The following is a 23,007-nucleotide window of genomic DNA, read 5'->3' as shown; positions in this document are numbered from 1 at the left end:
TTAGAGGTGGCAGCCTGCCCTTGCAACATTCCTTTAATCACATTTATTTCAACCAATCACAGGGTCCTTTGGATGTGCACAAACACATTTACAGCAACCTCTAACCTTATAGCTGGTTCACCCAAGTGCAGTAACCCAGTGAAACAAACAGGACATCATGACACGCTCCATCAGACAACCCAACATTGTGTTGAACTTAATGTTTTTTTTGTTTTTTTTCACATTGTTCGTTCATATGTTTACACACACATAATATTACCAAACATATTGGGACACCTGCCTTAACACCCACATGAACTTTAAAGGCACCCCAGTTACAGTCTGTATGGTTTTATATAGAGTTGGCCCACCCTTTGTAGCTATAACAGCTCCAACTCTTCTGCGAAGGCTGTCCACGGGGTTTAGGAGTGTGTCAATGGGAAGCACATTTGTGAGGTTACACACCGATGTTGGAGAGAAGGCCTGGCTCGCTTTCTGAGCTCTAATTCCTCCATAAGTTTACATTCCCTGGCAGAATTTATGATTTTTTCAGAGAATATGAATAATACAAAAACTTTTCTTTCATTCATGGTTAGTGTTTGGCTGAAGCAATTTATTATCAATCAACTTTATTTACTCTTTTTAAATCATAATGACAACACAGACTACCCACATGACCCTGATCAAAAGTTTACATACCCTGGTGATTTGCTCACCTGTGATATGTTTGCTTGTAATTAGTGTGTGTGTGTGTGTATAAAAGGTCAATGAGTTTCTGGACTCCTGACAGATCCTTGCATCTTTCATCCAGTGCTGCACTGACGTTTCTGGATTCTGAGTCATGGGGAAAGCAAAAGAATTGTCAAAGGATCTGCAGGAAAAGGTTGAGCTGTATAAAACAGGAAAGGATATCCAAGGAATTGAGAATGCCAATCAGCAGTGTTCAAACTCTAATTAAGAAGTGGAAAATGAGGGGTTCTGTTGAAACCAAACCACGGTCAGTTAGACAAACAAAAATTTTAGCCACAACTGCCCGGAAAATTGTTTGGGATGCAAAGAAATACCCTAAAATAACTTCAGGTGAAATACAGGACTCTATGAAAACATGTGTTGTGGCTGTTTCAAGATGCACAATAAATAGGCACTTGAAGAAGGATGGGCTACATGGTGTAGTCGCCAGAAGAAAGACATTACTACGCAAATGCCACAAGGTATACTGCTTACAATAAGCCAAACAGCACAGAGACAAGCCTCAACACTTCTGCAACAAAGTAATTTGGAGTGATAAGACCAAAATTTAGCTTTTTGGCCAGAACCATAAACACTACATTTGGAGAGGAGCCAACAAGGCCTATGAGAAAATGTACATCATTCCTACTGTAAAACACGGACGTGGATCGCTAATGTTTTGGGGATGTGTGAGCTACAAAAGGCACAGGAAATTTGGTTAAAATTTATGGCAAGATGAATGCCATATGTTATCAAAAAATACTGGAGTAACATTTTCATTCATCAGCCAGGAAGCTGCGCATGGGATGTATTTGGACATTCTAATAGGACAATGATCCAAAACACAAAGCCAAGGAGACCTGTCAATGGCTACAGAAGAATAAAGTAAAGGTTCTGGAGTGGCCATCTCAGTCTCCTGACCTCAATATCATTGAGCCACTCTGGGGAGATCTCAAACATGCAATTTATGCAAGACAGCCCAAGAATTTACAGGAACTGAAGGCTTTTTGCCAAGAGGAATGGCCAGCTTCACCATCTGAGAAGATAAAGAGCCCAATTGACAAATACCAGAAAAGACTTCAAGCTGCAATTAATGTCAAAGGGGGCAATACACGGTATTAGGAACTGGGGTATGTAAACTGATGACCAGGGTCATTTGGGTAGTTTGTGTTTCAGAATGATTTAAAAAGATAAAGATAAACACAGTTGATTGATAATAAATGGCTTCAGTCAAACACTAACCATGAGTGAAAGAAAAGTTTGTGTGTTATCATTCATATTCTCTGAAAAATGACCGTGAAATAATAAATTCTGCCAGAGTATGTAGCACAACTGTACATAGGTGAAACAGTAAACATTGTAAAGGTATGTCACAGCTAAAACTTTTTGTTTTTTTAGATTGTGTTTTTGAGTGAGATAGTCTTAGGACCACTGTCGGACTTCTAATACTATCCAGGTCTCTGTTAGTCCTGCCATACATGGTGCAAATCTCTGACCAGTTCAGCAAGAACTGTCCAAGATTTGAACAGTTAATGGGCAGGCTGAATGTACCAAGTTGATCAATCAACTTGGGTACAACCAGCCTGTCGGATTCTCTTGCGCTTATCGCTAGCGTCTACTTCTCACCGTCTTCTCCCTGCCCGCCCTGGTTCTTCCGCCAAGAGAGGACAATTGCTAATTCCCATGTCAACATTGTCTGTGTTGATGGGGAAATCGTGCAAATTTCTTTCCTGCAACCCGTAGTTGGAGGAAATAAATTTGCACCTCGTATGGCCGGCCTTGGAGACATTTCCCTCACTTACTGTACTGCCAGGGTGACAAAGGAATCGCCAGACAGGAAGTGAGGAAAAATCTACAAGACAGCAATAAAAAAATACATGCGTTCTACCCTCATTGCTCATTGTGTGGAATTTGAGATTTTCAGTTCCTGTCTGGTGAAAGTCATCACTGGGAGAGTAGGTAGAGACCTGAGTAGCAGTAAAAATATGACGGATGCCCTAATCCTTCCTACGTAATCCAACAAACGTTTTGGCTGAATTTGCACTTTGAGCACCACACACCCCACTCAACGAGTCACTTTGACTGTAGCTAGCCAAGTCCTTGCTAGTTTTGATAAAGTTTGATCCAAAAATCAGGGAGTTATGAGAGTAGGAGGACAAAGGGTATGGAAAAAAAACTACAGAGAAAGTAGGTGAGAGTCAAAATAACAGAGAATACTAGATAGAACATATATTATAAAAGCACATGGGAATAAAGAGATTTTTAATACAGCTTACCTGTAAAATCTTTTTCTTGGAGTACATCACGGGACACAGAGCGGCATTCATTACTATATGGGTTATATGGAGTACCTTCAGGTGTAGACACTGGCAATCTTCAAACAGGAAATGCCCCTCCCTATATAACCCCCTCCCATAGGAGGAGTACCTCAGTTTTGTAGCAAGCAGTATGCCTCCCAAAATGGTCCTCAAAAGAGGGGTGGGAGCTCTGTGTCCCGTGATGTACTCCAAGAAAAAGATTTTACAGGTAAGCTGTATTAAAAATCTCTTTTTCTTTATCGTTACATCACGGGACACAGAGCGGCATTCATTACTATATGGGATGTCCCAAAGCAATGCTTACAATGAGGGGAGGGAGAACATCTCCAAGACAAAAGGATTTAATTTAGAGATATACTCAAATCATAATAAATCCAACTTATTTGAGAAAAATAATCTTAAATTTTAAATTTAACTCAAAAAAAGAGGAGCCCCCGGAATCCGAGGGTCTCAAACTGCAGCCTGCAGCACTGCCTGCCCGAAGGCAGTATCAGTATTCCTTCTTACGTCCAACTTGTAGAATTTTGTAAATGTGTGGACAGAAGACCAGGTTGCCGCCTTGCAAACTTGAGCCACAGAGATCTGGTGGTGTGCTGCCCAGGAGGCGCCCATGGCTCTAGTAGAATGAGCCCTTAATGATACTGGAGGAGGCAACCCTTTCAAGCCGTAGGCCTGAGTGATCAATTGCATAATCCACCTAGAAATGGTGGACTTTGCAGCTGCCTGCCCCCTCTTGGGCCCATCCGGTAGAATAAACAGCACATCTGTTTTCCGGATCTTCTCTGTAGCTTTAAGATAGGCCTTCATGGCCCTGACAATATCCAAGGTATGCAGCAACCCTTCCTTTCTGGAAGTAGGTTTAGGGAAGAAGGATGGTAATACCAAATCCTGGTTCAAATGAAAACTGGATATGACCTTCGGTAAGAAGGAAGGATGAGGGCGGAGAACGACCTTGTCCTTATGAAATATAAGATATGGTTCCTTACAGGATAAGGCTGCCAGTTCCGAAACTCTTCTTGCGGAAACTATGGCAACCAAAAACACCAACTTCCTTGTCAGTAGAACCAAAGGAACTTCAGCCAACGGCTCAAACGGTTGTTTCTGTAAACTCGACAGAACAAGATTTAAATCCCACGGACAAAGCGGGGATTTAACTGGAGGTTTAATACGTAAGACCCCTTGAAGGAAGGTCTTAACCAGCGAGTGGGTGGCCAGCGGCCGCTGAAACCACACTGACAGGGCAGAAATCTGTCCTTTGATTGTGCTTAATGCCAATCCTTTATCCACTCCTAGCTGGAGAAAACTTAAAACTCTATCTATGGTGAACTTGCGAGGAAGCCATAGCTTGGACTCGCACCAGCCTATATAGGCCTTCCAGACCCTGTGATAAATCACCCTAGAGACCGGTTTCCTGGCTCTGATTAGGGTAGAGATTACTTTCTGAGACAGACCTCTACCCCTGAGAATCAAGGATTCAGCTTCCAGGCCGTCAAATTTAGATGCCGTAAGGCAGGGTGGAGGATCGGACCTTGCGATAGCAGGTCTGGCCTTAGAGGCAGAGTCCAAGGGTTTCCCACTACCATCCTTAGGATTAGTGAGTACCAAGCCCTTCTGGGCCATGCTGGAGCTACCAGGATAACTGGTATGTGCTCCACCCGGATCCTGCGCAGCAGGCGGGGTAGTAACTGGAGCGGGGGAAACGCATAAAGAAGCTTGAACTGATGCCAAGGGCAAACCAGAGCATCGGTTCCGCAGGCCATCGGATCCCTTGAGCGGGACATGAACCTGTCTAGCTTCTTGTTGAGTCTCGATGCCATGATATCCACGTCCGGCACTCCCCATCTTTGGCAGAGTGCTTGAAAGACTTGTGGATGCAGAGACCATTCCCCCGGCCATAGAGTCTGGCGGCTTAAGAAGTCCGCCTGAAAGTTGTCCACTCCGGGAATGAATATTGCCGATATGCAGGGCACATGAGCCTCTGCCCATAGGAGAATCAAGCTCACTTCTCTCTGAGCGGCCTGACTCCTGGTCCCCCCTTGGTGATTTATGTATGCCACTGCCGTGGCATTGTCTGATTGAATTCTCACCGGGAGCCCCTGCAATTTCGACGTCCAAGCCCTGAGGGCTAGTCGAACAGCTCTGAGCTCCAAGATGTTGATGGGTAAAAGCTTCTCTGGCTTTGCCCAAATACCTTGGCGAGTGGAACCATCCACAATCGCTCCCCAGCCCGTCAGGCTGGCGTCTGTGGTCACTATCTTCCAAGCCACTGGGCTGAAAGATTTTCCCTTCAGTAGATTCTGAGGGTCTAACCACCAACACAGACTTTGCCGGACTCTTGATGAGAGAGGCAACGGGATATCCAAGGCCTGTGGCCTTCTGCTCCATGCTGACAGGATGGCTGCCTGCAGGATGCGAGTGTGGCTCTGGGCGTATGGCACCGCCTCGAAAGTAGCCACCATCTTGCCTAGTAATCTCATACATAGGCGAATAGTCGGTTCTTTCTTGCTTAGAACCAGTAGGATTAATTCCTTGATGGCTTTGACCTTCCTCAGAGGTAGGAACACCCCTTGTTGTTCCGTGTCTAATCTCATGCCGAGATATTCCAACTGCCTTGTGGGCTGGAATGCTGACTTTTCTCGATTTAGGACCCAGCCGAACCTCTCGAGGTATTGGACCGTGAGGGCCACTGCTCGTTCCAAGCCGGGAGACGAGTGGTCTATGACTAGGAGGTCGTCCAGGTATGCTAGGATCGTGACCCCTTGGATCCTTAGCTTGGCTAGGATTGGAGCTAGAACCTTCGTGAACACCCGGGGGGCCGTAGCCAACCCGAAGGGAAGCGCCACGAATTGGAAATGACGCGAAGCCACCATAAAGCGTAGATATCTTTGATGTGGCTGATAAATTGGAACATGAAGGTAGGCATCCTTTATGTCTATGGACGCCATGAAGTCGTCTTTTTGGAGTGTGGCAGCTGCTGACCGCACGGATTCCATCCGAAATGAGCGGACTTTTAAGTATGCATTTACCATCTTTAGGTCCAAAATTGGCCTGACATCTCCATTGGGCTTTAGGATGATGAATAGGTTGGAGTAGAAACCCAGCCCCTGTTCCAGGACTGGTACCTCTACTATTACTTCCTGGGAAAGTAGATGATCTAGAGCCGACCTTAATGCGGCTCCTTTCTCCAGATCGTTTGGAATCCTCGACTCCTGGAAATGAGGAGGAGGAAACCTTAGGAATTCTAGCTTGTAGCCTGTGGCCACGGAAGACCGTACCCACTCGTCGGGAATGCTGGCTTCCCAAATCTCCGAAAAGAGTCGCAGCCTTCCCCCCACCTTCGTGGGTGGGGGCGCCCCTTCATGAGGTAGACTTGGGGGCTGGTTTTGCTGGCTTGCGAAACCACTGCCTCTTGCCCCTAACAGCCTGTCCTTGTGATCTGCTGTTGAAGCCGAAGTTTGTTCTTGCAGGAGGCCGTCGATACTGCTTGGCATTAGAGGGCCCCTGCCCAGGGGAGGACTGTCGTTTAAACGCAGGTCCCTGAACCCTCTTCTTAGTTGGCAAGAGAGTACTCTTGCCGCTTGAAATGGTCTGAATGTATTTATCTAAGTCCTCTCCGAAGAGCCGTCCTCCATGGAAGGGAAACCCTGCCAGGAGCTTCTTGCATGGGGGCTCAGCCTCCCAGCTTTTTAACCATAAGAGTCTTCTCATATGGATAAGGGATAATGATAAACGTGACGCTTGTTGGATAGAATCCTTGATTGCGTCTACCGTAAAACATATGGCCTTAGGGACATCCGAAAATTCTTCTGCCTGCTCGGCAGGAATAAGTTCAAGCATTTGCTTAAATTGATCCGATAAAGCTTGAGCGACTCCAATCGCAGCCACGGCTGGCTGTACTACTGCCCCTGCAGAAGTGAAGGAGTTCTTAAGTAGGGCTTCCAAGCGTCTATCAACTGGATCTTTGAAAACCTGTACGTTTTCTACAGGACATGTTAACGATTTGTTAACACATGAGATGGCTGCGTCTACTGCAGGAGAAGCCCATCTCTTGGAAAACTTTTCTTCCATAGGATATAAGACAGAAAATTTCTTAGGTGGAAAGAAAACCTTGTCTGGTTTGTTCCACTCTTGGAACAAGACTTCCTCCAATAGAGGATGGATCGGAAACACAGCACTGCTTTGAGGCGCCCTCAGTGAGCCCAAAGCTGAAACCGTCGATACCTGGAGATCTGGTACAGGCAGGTTGAATGCCTTATGGACCAAGTCCGTCAAGCCCTGAATCCACCAGCTCTCCCTCAGGGAGACTGCCCCAGACTCCTCTGTATCCGGATCTTCGATCCCTGAACCTACTTGGTCTCTGTCCAAGAGGTCCAATTCCCCAGAGGAAAGGACCTCCTCTTCCGAGGGTCCGCGCACGGGTGACGGAGATCTATTCCGCTTACTACCCCGCATGGCTGCGGCTATCATTTCTCCCATGCTTCTCCGCATCTCATTTAAAGAGGCGAGTAACACCTCCTCCGTGACCACCTTAGGGTTGGGTTGACTCGCGTCAGCTCTAGCCCCAGACCCCGATGGCCCAAAGGCTCCCTGTGGGGAAAGCAGCGGCATAGCTCTATCCGAGACCTCAGATTCTGCGGGGGAATCCCCACCTTTTGTACCCTCTGATCTTGATGCCATGGTACAATACCGAGGTACACCTGCTACTTATTGGTACCTGGGACTTATAATAGTTAAATGCCCAAACACCTGTTTGGGGAATAAAAAATGTTTCCTCTACCCTAGATGACACTTTTTTTTTTTTTTTTTCAAAGAAAAACTTTTCTTCTTTTTTTTTTTTTTCAATCTAGGCAAGAATAAACATTCTATCCCCCTGAGTAGTATTGCCAAAGAAAAGACTATGAGATGGAAAAGAAAACCAGCCTATTCCTAGGCTAAACCACAATCTTCTGAAGACTGTAGTATTCTTTCTGGCCACTGTGTGTCCTCAGCGCCCCGTGCTTCACTCCAGTCCTTCCTCCCTTAAGCCAGAGAAATGAATGAGCTGTGGCATCTAAGGAAGGGCCGCCCCTTCCTTTAAACCACTGACCCGCCCTTCCCCCCCAGCTAAAACGGCGCCAAATGCGTCTATAACACGTGCACGCGCACCGCGCGCGCGCCCGCCGACGGGGGGGGGGGTTGGGAGGAAGGGCCTCTCTGTTCCTGCAGCCGCAGGCCTGGAACACACGAGGAGGTCAGCGTTTTGCCTGCCTTGCAGGCATGAGGGAGAGGACTGGATAGAGCATCGCCTGGAGGCTTGCAGGTAAGCATAGCTCTCTGACACACACATACACTTGTACATAAAAGGCCCCACTCACAGCTTTTCCAACACTACCAGGGAGGTCACTTTTTATGGGGAAATATAACATATAGAGCCATCCTATCTTCATGATATGTGACTGGTTTGCCAGATGCAATGCATAACCTTAGGCATGTCCCCTGTGACCTCCCAGAAAAAACTTGCTAAGAGCCAAGCCCCGCAGGTTTTTTCCCTTTACTTACCTGCTCCATGCCGCAGGACTTTGCCAAGCAAGAGGTCCAATCTTCCCCCATGTCCGTGGGGATGTCTAGACCTTCAGGCCCTGGGAACCTTCTTCTTCCATGAAGGATCCACTGTCCTGGGCCCATACAGCACCCTGGCAAACAGAAAACATTAGGCGCCCCAAAGGTTTTCTAAGTTCTGGGCCCAGGGTCCAGCTCTCTTAAAAAGAAAGCATTATGGGCTATACCCCAAGGGTTTGGGGTCCGGTTACTGACCACTTTAGCGCGCAGGCTTTTTTGGACAGAACCGGTAGCTCACCTAATCCCAAGGATGCGGAGGCAAGCTAAACCATGACTAACACCTAAGACACTGGCGTAAAAACTGAGGTACTCCTCCTATGGGAGGGGGTTATATAGGGAGGGGCATTTCCTGTTTGAAGATTGCCAGTGTCTACACCTGAAGGTACTCCATATAACCCATATAGTAATGAATGCCGCTCTGTGTCCCGTGATGTAACGATAAAGAAAGGTATATAGCTAGAGGATACAATGGCTCATTGTTTTATTTTTACTCAAAACAGGCAGATGAGGCTGTGCCGAAAAAGCATGCCAGTCCCTTAACTCACCTCCAGACGTCTTTGCCTTTTCTTTTAACTTTTCTGCAGACACCTCGTTGTAGCTGGGAAGTTCTGACATCTTCACTCCAGATCGAGCTTCTGCTATGAGTTGACGTGCTCGCTCTCTTAGCTGCCGGCGTCGCTCTTCATCTTGCTGCTGGGAAATATTGAACAGTTTTGGCAGCTTAGTAATTGACAGAAATGCAATTTTCATTCTCAATCTGATGTGAGCGATAGCGAGTGTCTGGTACTATGGTACACAGGGTGCGCAATATATACCACAAAGTGTCACGGGAGAGTACTGTTTCAGCCTGCGCTGCTGTGAGAAGCTCATGCTGTGTAAAATGCAACATAAACATGTAAATATTATTAAAGTGGTTGTAAACCTCAGACAAAGTCTATCCCTCTATAGTGTGTACTTGTCTCAATTAAAAGCACTAAGTGTAATTTCTGTCTGCTGCTTTGCTCCTCTGCTATCAGCATTAATCACTTCTGACAAGTTTTCCTGACACCAAAAGAAAAATGGTTGGGGGGGGGGGATGCTCCAGCAGAATAACGGCCTCAGCTCTGTTCTTGTGTACTGTGTGAAGGGGTGTGTGTCTCTTCCCTCCAATCAGTTTTCAGAGCTCTCCTCGCTGAGATCTGGAGAGTGTAACGTCAGCCCTCCACCCCATTTTTTTCTGACAGCTCAGACAAGCTTTAAAAATGTTGGACTTTGAACAAATGTACAGAGAAGACTGCAGATAAACAGGTACAAAAAAGTAGGAGGAATTGTTTCATCTATGTGTATCACCTAAGGCTAGTCACTTCACTGGGTATATGTGAGGATTTAGAACCACTTTAAACCTCCCCCAAGATGCCCCTACAGAGAATTTTACCAGTTTACCTAGTGCTTCCCATAGCAAGCTGGTTCTTTCTCATTTTTTGATGTGTCATAACTTAAAAGGGTTGTAAAGGAAATGCAAATTCAGCCATAATATCTGTATGGCTGAAATGGGATCACACAGACATCGCATTTGATTTGCACTGCGAATCACAGGCGATCTCGCACAGCGCACCAGTGTAAACCCAACCTCAGATGTCATTTCCAATTGGGAGCATTTTACCAAAAATGACTTTATTGTTGCAGGGGATGCCAAAAATCTGACTTGTATCTTAGTGTAGATTTCTGGGAAAACCAGTGAGCCAATAACATAAGCAGGAAATTGTGTTTCTTGGAGATGTTTTGTACATACTCTGGGGCAGATCCACGTACCTCTGCGCCAGGCGCAGCATATCTAAGATACGCTACGCCGCCGTAACTTTTTTCTCGAATCCTCAAAGAATTTGCGCCGTAAGTTACGGTGGCGTAGTGTATCTTTGGCGGGGTAATGGCGCGCCATTCAAATCTCTGTAATGGGGGTGTGTTTTATGTTAATACGTTGTGACCTGACGTAAACAACGTTTTTTTTTAACTGCACATGCGCCGTCCGTGGGGGTATCCCAGTGCCCATGCTCGTAATTAACCCGGAACAAGCCAATGCTCACGACGGTGACGTCATTCTACACAAATCCCTATTCGCGAACGACTTACGCAAACGATGTAAAAAATTCAAAATTGTACGCGGGAACGACGGCCATACTTAACATTGAGTACGCCACCATATAGCAGCTTTAACTATACGCCGGAAAAAGCTGAACGCAAACGACGTAAACAAAATGCGCCGGCCGGACGTACGTTCGTAGATCGCCGTAACTACCTAATTTGCACACTCAATGCGGAATTCGACGGAAACACCACCTAGCGGCCGCCGAAAAATTGCAGCTTAGATCCGACGGCGTACTAAGACGTACGCCTGTCGGATCTAGCCGAAATGCCTTTGTATCTTGTTTTGAAGATACAAAACAAAGATACGACGCGCAAAATTTGAAATTACGCGGCGTATCAAGAGATACGCCGGCAGCAGATTGAAAAGTAAAGGAAGTTTTTAATAACATTCAATTACAATATGAATGTGTCACAATTGTAGACGCTATATTTTTTTTATTTGCCAATTATTTTCCCATGAAAATGGAGTTTCCCTTCAACTTTTTTGCAGTCAGTGGAGGGCTTACAAACCTCCATGTTATAGCACTGGGCAGGTGACAGGTGACAGGTGACACTTTTTTGGCGACATCAGAGATTTATTAGATCCCTAATGTTTCTCCTGCCCTATGCTTCAGCCGACCAAGCCTAGATTGTGTTCAATCTGCTATTTACCCCGCTTTGCAACTTGATTTTGACAGCGCTGATCCTGGGAGTGTTCAGAGGACATTGGGGAACAGATGTTCCTGAGTGTCTTCCCGATCGCCACATGGGGATGGGGTGCTGCAGCTTTTGGCTTGATTTACAATTTCAAACTAGTTGAGAATGCAGGTGGTTCTATAGTGTTCATCCCAACTCTGGATTTACTACCTAGTGGACAACCTAAAAAATAAACGTATATTGTCCCATAATGGTCTATGTGTGTGTGTAAGTATTGTGACCCTTGATACTGCACTTATCTCTTCAATCATAAAAAGGAAATTTTTTATATAAAAACTTAAAATGATACATAATATTACATAGCTAATATATGAAATCAGAATTTCATCTTGAAGCTGCAGTCACCGGTGAACTACAGCCAGACAGCTGTTCACATTTAGGTAATGTCCAAAGGACAACTAATGTCAACATCAAAGGCGATCTGTCAAGGCAGGAGGAAGCTGTGAAGAAAATGATTAACAATTATCTGCCTCCTAGGCTACATTTTAGGTCTAGGGCAGTGAAGACGGCGTTAAAATGAGTAGCATGACTAAAGCCTAGTACACACCATCATTTTTTTTTGTTCAATTCAGTTGATTGAATGGAAAAGAAAAAAAAATTGACAGCTTCAGTTGGAGCCTCTGTACCAACAATCTGATGTTAGTACATCGATCTGCCCCCACTGACTTGTTGTGTTCCGACAGGGGGATGGAGAACGCTGATCAGGAGCCGGTCAGCTGCTGGTTTTACATCTTCTGTCGGACAGGCTGCCATATATTCGGGTGAATGTCGGCCGGTTTTTATTAACCACTTCCATACCAGGCACTTACGCACCTTCCTGCCCAAGCCAATTTTCAGCTTTCAGCACTGTCGCAATTTGAATGACAATTGCGCGGTCATGCTATACTGTACCCAAAATACATTTTTATCATTTTGTTTCCACAAATATAACTTTCTTTTGGTGGTATTTGATCACCTCTGTGATTTTTATTTCTTGCGCAAAAACTAAAAAAAGACTGACATTTTTGAAAAAAAAAAAGTTTTTATTTTTTTATGTAATTTTTTTTGTAAATAAGTTTTCTTCTTCAATTATGGGCACTGATATGGCGGCACTGATGGGCACCAATGAGGTGGCACTGATGGGCACCGATAGGCGGCACTGATATGCTGCACTGATGGGCATTCATAGGCGGCACTAATGGGCACTCTTTGGTGGCACTGATGGGCACTCATGGGTGGCACTGATAGGTGGGCACTGGGCATAGATGGGCACTAAGAGGTGGCACTGATGGACACTGGGTGGCACTGATGAACACTGAGGGGTGGCACTGATGGCATTTCTGGGCATCATTTCAGCCAGTGTCCATGTTGCCAGTCAGTGCCCATTTGTGGGCACTGATTGGCATCGACTGTGTTTTTTTTATTTTCATTGGTGTTGGTATGAAGTGTGCAAGTGTAAGAACTGATGCTGGTTTACAAATACTTTTACAAAGTGTAAGAACTGATGCTGGTTTGAAGCCAAAAGGTAGTCAGACCAAATATTGACTTGATTTAAATTATTTTTCTGTTTATTCACTTTGCATTTTGTAAATTGATAAAGAATTACAATATATATTTTTGAAAGCATTTTTACCTTACAGCATTTCTTCACATCCGCCAAAACCTTTTGCACAGTACTGCATGTAAACTTTTTTATATCTCAAAAGAATTTGTATTTCTGTCCAGCCAGTTGTGAGATTTACATTGCTGTACAAGACTGAAAACTAGGTGACCTGACTTTTTTGTGCTGCACTTATAATAGGTCCAACTGCAGCCTGTGAATGGAAAAAGGAGAAGTATATACTGTATAATTATATATATATATATATATATATATATATATATATATATATATATATATATATATATATATATATATATATATATATAAAAGCTGTGAGGCAGATCATGCCTTCGCTGCCTATGATTGGCTGTTCACTTTGACAGCTTCCTGGCTTGATATTAAAATTCATTTAATATGTAGAAACAAACAATGCTCCAAATTCCAAGACTCCACTAAAAGACAAATTGTAATGCATCTTGTAAATTAAAAGTCCTCTAGATTAGCTTAGGCATTTCACATTCCCTTTACAAAAGGTCATATAATTTCCATACACAAATAAAAACAACTTATTTATGTTGTTCTTAAGTTTTCAGAAGTCATCAGCAAATGAACAAGTTTGCATTTTTGATTAACTGTAGGAAATAGGAGCACCATTATCCTTATATCCTTTGTAAAACACAAGAACCCCTACACTTCATGAGATGGGCATTGAGCTATTATAGCTATGTACTGTATTTGATGTAATGCAGGGGTGTCCAAACTTTTTTCAAAGAGGGCCAGATTTGATGAAGTGAACATGCTCGAGGACCGACCATTTTACCTGACATTCTTTGAACCATTAAAATTCGGGCTAAGTGTGTTCGTTCGATCACGAATACACTACCCAACAAGAATTCTCCTGCCTTTGTGGCTGTGTGTGAGTAAAGAGATGAGCTCTGTGTGTTATTTGGATATATATTGACGTATAACACGCACCTTCACTTTAAGGGGGAAGTTTCAGGAAAACAAAACAAAAAACGTACATTTTAAATAAAGGTCTGTGAAGCAAAATAAGGGTCAGTGCCCATCTGCAGCCCCACAAGTGCCATGAATGCAGAACCCCAAATTCCATTGGTGCAGCACCCCCATTGCCAGGAATGCACCTACCATTGCCATCAGTGCAGCTTGATTGATGCCCATCCATCTGCAGCCTTGGAGGGGACGGGAGCCAAAAGATTACATACAGGAGAAACTCCTGTTTACACGGCGGCCACCCCAGCGTGTCCCTTTAAAGACCCTCTCCATCACAGACCCCCCCACCCTAGACCCCTCCATTACAGGCCCCTTCACCCCCATCACAAACACAGATTCCCCACTCCACCACAGATCCCCCACATCAGACCCCACTCCATCACAGATACATACCCCCATCAGACCCCACTCCATCACAGATCCACCACCATTACAGACCCCACTCCACCACAGATCCCCCCTATCAGACCCCACTCCATCACAGATCCCCCCCATTACAGACCCCACTCAACCACAGATCCCCCCCCATCAGACCCCACTCCATCACAGATCAACCCCCATTACAGACCCCACTCCATCACAGATCTCCCCCATCAGACCCCATTCCATCACAGATCTTCCCCATCAGACCCCACTCCATCACAGATCCCCCCTATCAGACCCCACTCCATCACAGATCCCCCCATTACAGACCCCACTCAACCACAGATCCCCCCCCCATCAGACCCCACTCCATCACAGATCAACCCCCATTACAGACCCCACTCCATCACAGATCTCCCCCATCAGACCCCCCTCCACCACAGATCTCCCCCCATCAGACCCCATTCCATCACAGATCTTCCCCATCAGACCCCACTCCATCACAGATCCCCCCATTACAGATCCCCACTCCACCACGGATCCCCCCATTACAGATCCCCACTCCACCACGGATCCCCCCATCAGACCCCACTCCACCACAGATCTCCCCATATCAGACCCCACTCCACCACAGATCCCACTCCATCTATGACACCCCCCCATTACAGACTCCCTCCATCACAGTCCTCCCTCGATATTACGGAGTCAGACTGTCCCTTTCATTAACGCAGCATTCCCCCCCTTCTTCCCCCGCTCCACACTGCCCTACCTTATTCACAGCCAGGAAGCACGCATGGCAGGTTCAGACCAAGGGCGGGACTTTTCAAGTTAAAAGCGGGTGATTGCTAGAGACAATGGGGCAGTCCCAGCAACCAATCAATCACCTGCTTTGTAACTTGAAAAGTCCCGAACTTTGCCCGGACCTGCAGCGCTGACAGGCTTGTGTGAATAAAGTGTGTGGGGAGGGGGAGGAAGGGGGGAGTGATGCGATTATGTAAAAAAGAGACCCGCCCCCTCCCATGTAATCAATGATGTTAGCGGCTGGCAGGCGAGAGCTGACAGAGGGCAGAGACCACCAATTTAGTGATGCCTGATATATATCTTTTGTGACCCCAATGCTGGGAGATCGTTGGGGGCCAAAAAACATATATATATGTCCAGAAAACCAGGCGGGCCCGCTGGCCGGTTTTTGGACATGCCTGATGTAATGTATGTCATTGGAAGTTAACTCATCAATACCTATGATAATAACTGCTTATTTGAAGTGACTGTACTTACTGTAGTATGAAGTAGTACTGGGATACTAATGCCAGCACCTAGAAGTGCCTACGCATCTCATCCATTTCTGCAGGAACCCTAAACCCAGGGCATGCTTATTAGCAAACAAGAACTTCCTACTAAAAAATAGCTACCTCGTCATACCCTTCTCATAACTTACAACCGAACCACCAAGACCAGCAGCTTAAACAACCAATTATAAAGTACAAGAAGGCAAAGTGTCAATTTTACAGCAGTATTTGAATACTAGAGAACGCTGGATTTCAAGATTCCAGGAGCTTAGTAACTGTAGTAGCATTTTGGTGGCACTTTCGACAGCACACATGTAGTGTTTTAAGTGACATGAACCTGTTGCTTTGGAAATTCAGATAGTAACCTATTCTTAGGCCCCATACACACGATAGAATCCATCCGCTGAAAAATCCCAGCGAATGGGTTTCAGCGGATAGATCCTATGGTGTGTACACTCCAGTGGATCTGTTTCCGCGGATATTTATCCCCTGGGATGGATTCCAGCAGATCAAATATTCGCTGACATGCTAAACAAATCTATCTGCTGGAATCCATCCCAACGGATGGATCCGCTGGTCTGTATAGACTCACCGGATCCATCCGTCCGAAGGGATCCCCCGCATGCGTCGTAATGATTAGACGCATGCGTGGAATTCCTTATATGACAGCGTCGCGCACGTCATCGCCAGAGGATTTCGGCGCGGATTTCAATGCGATGGTGAGTACACACCATCGCATGAAAATCCGCTGAAATCCTCGAGAGGATTTATCCGCGGAAACGGTCTGCTGGACCGTATTCGCGGATAAATCCTCTCGTGTGTATGGGGCCTTAAAGCGGAGTTCCACCCATATAAAGTGTAGCTGCTGACTTTTAATAATTGGACACTCACCTGTCCTACGATCCAGCGATGTGGGCGAACGAAGCCCCGCTCCTCTCTGCGGCGCTGGCATCACTACTGTGGGCGCCAGGCTTTGGCTTTACAGGAAGGCATGGGCGAGCCGCAGAACATGTCCCAGAAGAATGCAGGGAGGGAGGGGGGATAGGTGGACTTCCTACTGGCGCCGCGGAGCCCCAGCAAGAAGTGGGAGCTGGATGCATCTAAAAAGAGGGTATCCGCGCCCCCCCCCCCCCCAAAAAAATTACATGCCGAAATGTGGCATCTCAGGTGGTCACCATCACTTAAAGCGGAAGTTCGATTTTTGAGTGGAACTCCAGTTGAACAAGCAATAATAAGCCTTAAAAAATAACTTACTGACCTCTAGTTGCAAACACTGTGGAGCAATTCATCCTCACACTTCATAGCAGAAGCACTGAAGTAATTTAAGTCCAAGCAGCTCAGCTTGCCATCATCTATCCTCTGAGACCATTTTCTCTGTTTACTGTACATTAAAGATTAGAAGGCTGAATAGCTGCTGAATGAATCATTGCTGGGGGGGGGGGGGGAGCAGAGTGAGCAAAGTTGCTGAGAGAATGATTCAAAAATTATGTAGATCGCACAAAGACATTTTCATTCTCCAAACCTGGAATGCCTGTGCATAATCTACATCTTTTAGGAACTATAAGCAACTGAAAGGAAAGCCTGCAGATCTATGGCCTGTGTGACTTGAAAAACTTAATTGGTTCTCCTATGAAACAAAATTAATTGCTCCATTAATTGTCTTCAACTACAAAGCTCAACAAGGGTTTTTAAAGCTTGATCACTGCTTTATAAGAATATATAAATACATAAAAGTCCATAGCCTGGACAAAGGTTCACTTTAAAACTCTGAGAACTTAAAATCAAATTAAAGCAGAGGTTTACCCAAATAACATTTTTATCAGAGCAACTTCTTTAGACTTGTAACATGTACAGTCCGCAATTCTTTTTTTTTTTAGGCTGTACATACCGTATAATGTATATTTCCAATCTGGCTTCCGGGTACTTCTCCCCGCGGGAGTAGGCGTTTCTATTCTGAGGAGGCATGTCATCTGGGAGGTCGCCCAGATGATTGAAGTCTTTCAGGAAAAAGTTCCCCCCGGAAGTTAAGGCCCCGCCCCCTGTATTGCGTAGGCACGTCCGAGTTGCAGCGTTTCCAAAAGAAGCCGAACATGCAGAGCTGCAAGTCGGCTCTATACGGCGCAGGCGCCGTATAGAGTCGACTAACAGCTCTGCATGTTCAGCTTCTTTCGGGAACGCCGTGACTCGGACGTGCAGGTGCCGCATAGGAGTCGTATAGGAGCTCTGCATGTTTGGCTTTGCGTCTATACGGAGTCGCGTCTATACGGACGCGCAGGCGCCGTATAGAGTCGACTAGCAGCTCTGCATGTACGGCTTCTTTCGGAAACGCCGTGACTCGGACGTGCCTACGCAAATGGGGGGGCGGGGCCTTAAATGCCGGGGGGAACTTTTTCCTGAAAGACGTCAATTATCTGGGCGACCTCCCAGATGACATGCCTCCTCAGAATAGAAACGCCTACTCCCGCGGGGAGAAGTACCCGGAAGCCAGATTGGAAATATACATTATACGGTATGTACAGCCTAAAAAAAATTAAAAAAATTGCGGACTGTACATGTTACAAGTCTAAAGAAGTTGCTCTGATAAAATTTTTATTTGGGTGAACCTCCGATTTAATTGTGCCATTTGTAACATAGATGCTAAAGATACAAAATCTTTAAAACCAATGGCTGGTCCTTGCATTTGCATTTCTTACATGGACAGGGCTGCAAAGTCACTAAAGTCACCAGGATGCTGAAGTCAATAAGCTGCTAATTTTGCATATTACCATCATTCCTAAAGCAAGAAAAAATGTAAGTACTAATATGCAAACATACAAAAAAAAATTAAGAAATTCTAAATTAATTCTTCTTTATTGTGCTTAGCTGCTTCTCCAAGCAGAGAACAGATACCCATCTAAAGCTGCCATCTTCCCCCAGCAATTTCCAGGCAGAGAAAGCAAAAAACATTCCATGCCGCAGTGCCTGTCATTTAAGCTAAAAACCATTAATAAACAAGCAGTAGATACTAATTAGGAACATTTCTGACATTTCCATGCAAATTGTTTGTTTGTAGCTATTTACCAGCCATTGTTCTCACTACAATAGAAAAAAATGCAAATGAATGAATCAAAATGCAACCCTAATGGGACTTTCTGTTTATAAGCATTAGCCCAGAGGTGTGCAGTAATTCAATCCTCAAGCAGCAAGATTTAGCCTCATTAACAGCCAGCATGGGAAGGTTACAACTCATAAAACCCTACAGTAAACAAAGTGTATGGGCACAACACAATATCTTGAGCCTGATTGACAGGACAAGGGTTCCCTATCAGATTGCCTCCATTTACCTCTATACTAATGCAGACACAGTTTCACACGGGCCCCTGTGAGCTCTCTCATATTTGCATTATTTGCTTTCACATACATTCATTTTTCCCTGAAGACAAAGAATTAAAGAGAATTATATTTGTTTCAGGATACATTATGAATAAAAGTTACAAAGCCTTCTCTGTACAATGTACTATATCCAGGAAATAAACTAAGGGGTAGATTCACAAAGGAGATACGACGGCGTATCTCCAGATACGCCATCGTATCTCTCAGTCTGGGAGGTCGTATCTATGCGCCCGATTCATAGAATCAGATACGCCTAGATTTCTATTAGATCCGACCGGCGTAAGTCTCTTACGCCGTCGGATCTTAACTGCATATTTACGCTGGCCGCTAGGGGCGTGTACGCTGATTTACGCCTAGAAACATGTAAATCACAATCGTATGCCCGGCCGACGCAGTACAGTTACGCCATTTACGTTAGGCTTTTCCCGGCGTAAAGTTACCCCTGCTATATGGTGGCGTACATGCAGGGTACCAATGTTAAGTATGGACGTCATTACCGCACCGAATTTTGAAAAAATGTACGTCGTTTGCGTAAGTCGTCCGTGAATGGGGCTGGACGTCATTTACGTTCACGTCGAAACCAATACGTCCTTGCGGCGTACTTTGGAGCAATGCACGCTGGGAAATTCCACGGACGGCGCATGCCGTGAAAAACGTCAATCACGTCGGGTCATGGTTAATTTACATAACACACACCCACCTCTTCACAATTTGAATTAGGCGGGCTTACGCCGGCCTATTTACGCTACGCCGCCGCAATTTTCTTTTGAGAATACGGCACTTGCCTGTAAAAGTTGCGGAGGCGTAACGTAAATAGGATACGTTACGCCCGCACAAAGATACGCCATTCTACGTGAATCTACCCCTAAGTGTATGTACAGACTGGGAGGATACCTTTCCCAATGTTCTGGTCTTTAACCAGTTAAGGACCAGGCCTTTTTCTAAAATTAGTTGTTTACAAGTTTACATTTGTATTTTTTAAAAAATGACTTAGAACCCACAAACATTATATATATATCATATATATAGCAGAGGCCCTAGAGAATAAAATGGCGGTTGTTGCAATATTTTATGACACACTGGGCCTGATTTACCAAGCCTTTACTCCATGACTCATGGAGTAAAAGCAGGAGTAGCAGCCGTTTGGCCATTTACTAAAGAAATACGCTGCTAGTGCAGTGTATTTCCCTAGTTACTAATGTGCTCCGTGCGCCCAGGAGAGGGTGCATTGTGCACCAGTACAGACCTGGCGCACGGCACATTAAACTGTAAATTGCGGGGGTTTGGGCGGGAGTTTATTAGGGGGGGAGGTGGGGGGATGCAGGGGAAGTGAAGTGACATGTGTTTTAAAGTGTTTGGCGGGCCGAATTGAAAGGGAAAGTGTTTTTTGAAAACAGATCCCCGTACGCTTGCACAGTGCGCCTGAACCTCGGGAGATTCATTTGCATACTGGGCATGCGCAGAGAGAAAAGTCAGGGATTCCCGTGCGCCTTGTCAGTACGCCGTGAAAATCTTGGTAAATACCAAGCGGCGTACCCGTGATTGCGCTGCGTGACGCGGCGCACGGGAATCTCCGAGCTGTTTTCAGCCCTGAAGGGGAACTCGGCGCCAAATTTCAAACTTGAAATCGGCGCGGGTCCCCCTTCAGGGCTACATTAGGCTCTTAGGCTTGGTCCGGAACGTGAGGGGTTAAACCCGCGCCGTATCGGCGCAGGGGTCCCCCCCAGATCCAAACCAAGCCCTCATCCCAAGCATGCAGTCTGGCCCGGACAGGAATGGGGGAGGGGACGAGCGAGCGCCCCCCCCCTCCTGAGCCGTACCAGACCGCATGCCCTCAACATGGGGGAGTGTGTGCTGTGGGGGAGGGGGGCACTGCCCCCCCACCCCACAGCACTCTTGCCCCCATGTCGATAGGGACAAGAGCCTCTTCCCGACAACCCTTGCCATTGGTTGTCGGGGTATGCGGGCGGGGCTAATCGGAATCTGCGAGCTCCCTTTAATAAGGGGGCCCCCAGATGCCGGCCCCCCACCCTATGTGAATGAGTATGGGGTACATCGTACCTCTACCCATTCACATGGGGGAAATGTAAAGTAAAAAAAACACCATACAGAATAAAATATTTTATTAATCTGCTCCGGAGCCCCCCCTTTCTTCTTTAGCTCTCTTAGAAGGGGGGGTTTCTTCTCTCCCGATCTTCCGCCGGGACCCTGGGCTTCGGTGATTTCTGCCGGGGGAGGGCGCCATCCCTCGGTCCTCTCCGGAGCCTTCCGCCGGATGCCCCCACCCCATTTAAGCTCTTTTTCATTAGGGAGGGGCATCCGGACTTCGGGGTCTTCTGCCGGGGGATGGCGCCTATCCCCCGGTCTTTCCGGTGCCTTCCGCCAGGGTTCCGGTCTTCCTGGTCTTCTGCCGGGGGTGCGCCAACTCCCCGGTCTTTTCTCTTCTGTCTTCTCTGCTCCCTCTTCTGCCTGGCTCCCCCGCGGAGCCAGGGCTTTCTTCCATCTTCTTTCTTCTCTCTTCCTTCTTCTGCCTGTCTCCTCCGGGAGCACAGGACTTGTCTCCGCTGTCTTCTTCCTTCTCTTCCATTCGATGTTGACACGACGAGGTTCCGCGCTGACATGCCGTGTCAGCGGCGGGCATGGACTTATATAGGGTAATGCCACCATGTGACCTCAACCCATGTGACATCACATTCCCTGGGCATGATGGGAATGTGATGTCACATGGGTTGAGGTCACATGGTGGCATTACCCTATATAAGTCCATGCCCGCCGCTGACACGGCATGTCAGCGCGGAACCTCGTCGTGTCAACATCGAATGGAAGAGAAGGAAGAAGACAGCGGAGACAAGCCCTGTGCTCCTGGAGGAGACAGGCAGAAGAAGGAAGAGAGAAGAAAGAAGACGGAAGAAAGCCCTGGCTCCGCGGGGGAGCCAGGCAGAAGAGGGAGCAGAGAAGACAGAAGAGAAAAGACCGGGGAGTTGGCGCACCCCCGGCAGAAGACCAGGAAGACCGGAACCCTGGCGGAAGGCACCGGAAAGACCGGGGGATAGGCGCCATCCCCCGGCAGAAGACCCCGAAGTCCGGATGCCCCTCCCTAATGAAAAAGAGCTTAAATGGGGTGGGGGCATCCGGCGGAAGGCTCCGGAGAGGACCGAGGGATGGCGCCCTCCCCCGGCAGAAATCACTGAAGCCCAGGGTCCCGGCGGAAGATCGGGAGAGAAGAAACCCCCCCTTCTAAGAGAGCTAAAGAAGAAAGGGGGGGCTCCGGAGCAGATTAATAAAATATTTTATTCTGTGTGTTTTTTTTTTACTTTACATTTCCCCCATGTGAATGGGTAGAGGTACGATGTACCCCATACTCATTCACATAGGGTGGGGGGCCGGAATCTGGGGACCCCTTTATTAAAGGGGTCTCTCAGATTCTGATAAGCTCTTCGCCCGCATACCCCGACAACCAACGGCCAGGGTTGTCGGGAAGAGGCTCTTGTCCCTATCGACATGGGGGCAAGAGTGCTTTGGGGTGGGGGGGCAGTGCCCCCCTCCCCCACAGCACACACTCCCCCATGTTGAGGGCATGTGGTCTGGTATGTCTCAGGAGGGAGGGGGGCGCTCGCTCGTCCCCACCCCCATTCCTGTCTGACCAGACTGCGTGCCTGGGATAAGGGCTTGGTTTGGATCTTGGGGGTGACCCCCACGCTATTTTTTTTTGCGCGGGTTTAACCACTTGGGATCCGCCTGCCGTCAATTGACGGCTACAGTGCGGATCCCAAAAGCCAAACCGCCGTCAATTGACGGCCGCCCCTTTGGGCGTTCCCCGCGCGCGCTCCAGAGCGCGCTGCGGGGAAAATCTGTGTTGGCCGTGTCCCTCGGACACAGCCAATTACAGATCGCCGCGAACGGCCAATCAGAGTGGCCGTTCGCGAGGCGATCTGTGCGGCCAATG

General features: G+C 46.8%; 1 protein-coding gene across 5 annotated transcripts in view; it reads right to left on the bottom strand.

Annotated features, from left to right (window-relative positions):
• Positions 1-23,007, bottom strand: part of EHBP1 (EH domain binding protein 1) — a 636,728-nt gene that overhangs the window by 190,599 nt on the left and 423,122 nt on the right. For 3 of the 5 annotated variants that reach the window (XM_040351212.1, XM_040351215.1, XM_040351214.1), the window contains one exon: positions 9,170-9,317. In XM_040351212.1, the coding sequence (XP_040207146.1) occupies positions 9,170-9,317 (148 nt within the window). The remainder of the gene's footprint in view (positions 1-9,169; positions 9,318-23,007) is intronic. The other 2 variants (XM_040351213.1, XM_040351217.1) reach the window with 1 other exon arrangement.

Source organism: Rana temporaria, chromosome 4, assembly GCF_905171775.1.
Source record: "Rana temporaria chromosome 4, aRanTem1.1, whole genome shotgun sequence".
Taxonomy (NCBI): domain Eukaryota; kingdom Metazoa; phylum Chordata; class Amphibia; order Anura; family Ranidae; genus Rana; species Rana temporaria.
Note: the sequence above shows the minus strand (reverse complement) of the source record. Positions and strands in the feature narration are given on the sequence as shown.